The sequence below is a fragment of the Manacus vitellinus genome, unplaced genomic scaffold, assembly GCF_001715985.3.
Source record: "Manacus vitellinus isolate BGI_N305 unplaced genomic scaffold, ASM171598v3 scaffold_310_pilon, whole genome shotgun sequence".
NCBI classification, from domain to species: domain Eukaryota; kingdom Metazoa; phylum Chordata; class Aves; order Passeriformes; family Pipridae; genus Manacus; species Manacus vitellinus.
In genome coordinates this window covers 11,335-13,399 of record NW_021940300.1, presented here as the reverse complement: position 1 = coordinate 13,399, position 2,065 = coordinate 11,335, and the positions used below count along the sequence as shown (strand labels likewise).

The following is a 2,065-nucleotide window of genomic DNA, read 5'->3' as shown; positions in this document are numbered from 1 at the left end:
CCTGAGCCCGGCCCCGGCTGCTCCTGCTCCCTGCCAAGGCCCAGCAGGGCCTGCTCCATCCCGGTTTCCGTGTGGCTGCAGGGATCTGGCTCACGGCAGCCGTTTGGGATGCCTGGTGTGGGAGCTGGCGCGTGGCTGAGCCAGCGCTGGGGTCAGGGTGCTGCAGGGAGGTGCTGGAGCAGCTCCACGCTGCTTCCCAAATCCCAAACTTGTCCTGCCCCCATGGGAAAATAAACCACCCTGCATTGCTTGCCCTGGCCCCTAAATCTCTGGAACCCCTGGTGGGCTCCATCCCGGGCTGGGGGGACCCTGCCCCTCTCCCCCCGCCGTGGTGGGAGTCCAACACCAGGAGGGTTTGGGGATGAAGGGAGCAACTCCCGCTCGTCCCAGGGACATGCAGGGTCCCCAGCCCCTGTGACCCCCGCCCTGAGAGCCCCCTCCCTCCTCCCCTCCAGGCTGTGGCCATCGTCTGCGGGTTCCTCATCGTCATCCTCCTCTGCCTCATCTGCTTCTTCGCTCACAAGACGCGGAGCAAGATCTGGAGATACGGGAAACCAAACATCTACTGGGACAAGGTGCCGGTGGCCCAGGAGGGTCCCAACGTGGAGGAGTGGGTGAGTCTGAGGTGGGCTGGGGGTCCTGAGGTGGGGGGGAATCCCTGTGAGCTTCCTCCCTGCCTGCCCTGTGCCAGACATTCCCAAGGCAGGGGTGGGTCGGGATGTGCACAGGGAGGGTGTGGGGACCCCAGGGCTGTGTGGGGACCCCTCCCCTTGCCCAACCTGGCACCCCAGAGCCCAGTCCCGGTGTGTTTGCACACCCCGTTATCACGCTCGCCGTGTCCCTCCCTGTCACCCCGTGTTTTCCCAGCCTTTGCCATTCCCCGACACCACCGAGCTTTTCCCGGCGTGCAAAAACTGGGCGGGCTGGTCTCGAACTCGCTGAAAGGCAAACAGGGCGGGACCTGACGGGCTGGGGGCCAGGGGCTCCCTGCTGGAGTGTTGGCCGGGTCCTGGCCCCTTCGCTGGCCGTGGGACAGTGCCCAAAACAGCAGCCAGGGGACACAGCCAGGGGACACTGCCCGGGGACCTGCCCGGCCACAGCGCGCGGTTTCGGTCTGGGCAATGATTAACTCGGCTCTGCGGGGATGTGCCAGCAGGAAGCCGAGGGATTTACAGCTCCCCTGAGCCTCGTCCCCGCGAGGGGGATGGTGGGGACCCCCCCCCCGGGGCTGGTCCCAGCCTGGCCCGGGGATGTGCCACGTTCTGCCCCGGCTCTGCAGCTCCCTGAGCCTGGGCAGGGTTCAGGAATGCCTGCAGCATCCCGCGGGGAGGGAGGATTGGGAATGTGCAGAGCGTGGCTTTGGGGGTGCTGCTGTGCTCTGGGTGAGGAGGAGCTGCCCAGATTCCCCCTGGGGCTGCCTCCCTGTCCCTGTCCCCATCCCGTCCTCATCCCCATCCTTCAATGCAGACCTGGAGTTCTCCAGCCCTGGAAATCTGAGCTGTGCTCTGTGTGTCCCTCCACCTCACTCCATGTGTCCCCCCACACCTTGTTCCACGTGCCCCCTTGTGTCCCCCCGTGTCCCCACACCTTGCTTCTCGTGTGCCCCCACGTTGTGCTCCATGTCTGTGTCCCCCCATGTCTTTCTCTCCGTCCCTCATGTCCCCACACCTTTCTCTGGGTGTTCCTCATGTCCCCACTCCTCTCTCCCATGTCCCCACTCCTCTCTGCCATGTCCCCACTCCTCTCTGCCATGTCCCCACTCCTCTCTCCCATGTTCCCAAGCCTCACCCTCGCCTGCAAGTCCAATATTTATTTTTCATTTCGCAGCAATCCCTTTGTTGGGGTTTTATTTATTTGGTTAAAGTCCCTCCCTTGCAAAGCATTTCCTGCCCCTCTGGGACACAGGGCCCCACTCCCCGGGGTCCCCTGGGGGGTCCTTCTTGGCTTGGTGACGCCGTGGGGTCACCCTCAGGTGACACCCCCCCCTTCAGCTGGGGAGGTTTCGGGGTGTGATTCCCTCCTGGGACGTCCTGTTCCCGTTTTATGGGACCGAGATAACGGGGTG

At 64.4% G+C, this 2,065-nt stretch overlaps 1 protein-coding gene across 1 annotated transcript in view; it reads left to right on the top strand.

The window, feature by feature from the left end:
- The window catches only part of LOC115307603 (occludin-like), a 2,225-nt gene extending 1,283 nt beyond the window's left edge, over positions 1 to 942 (top strand). Inside the window, exons 2-3 of the mRNA XM_029961085.1 lie at positions 456 to 614; positions 868 to 942. Of these exons, the coding sequence (XP_029816945.1) occupies positions 456 to 614; positions 868 to 942 (234 nt within the window). The remainder of the gene's footprint in view (positions 1 to 455; positions 615 to 867) is intronic.
- The last annotated feature ends 1,123 nt before the right edge of the window (positions 943 to 2,065 follow it).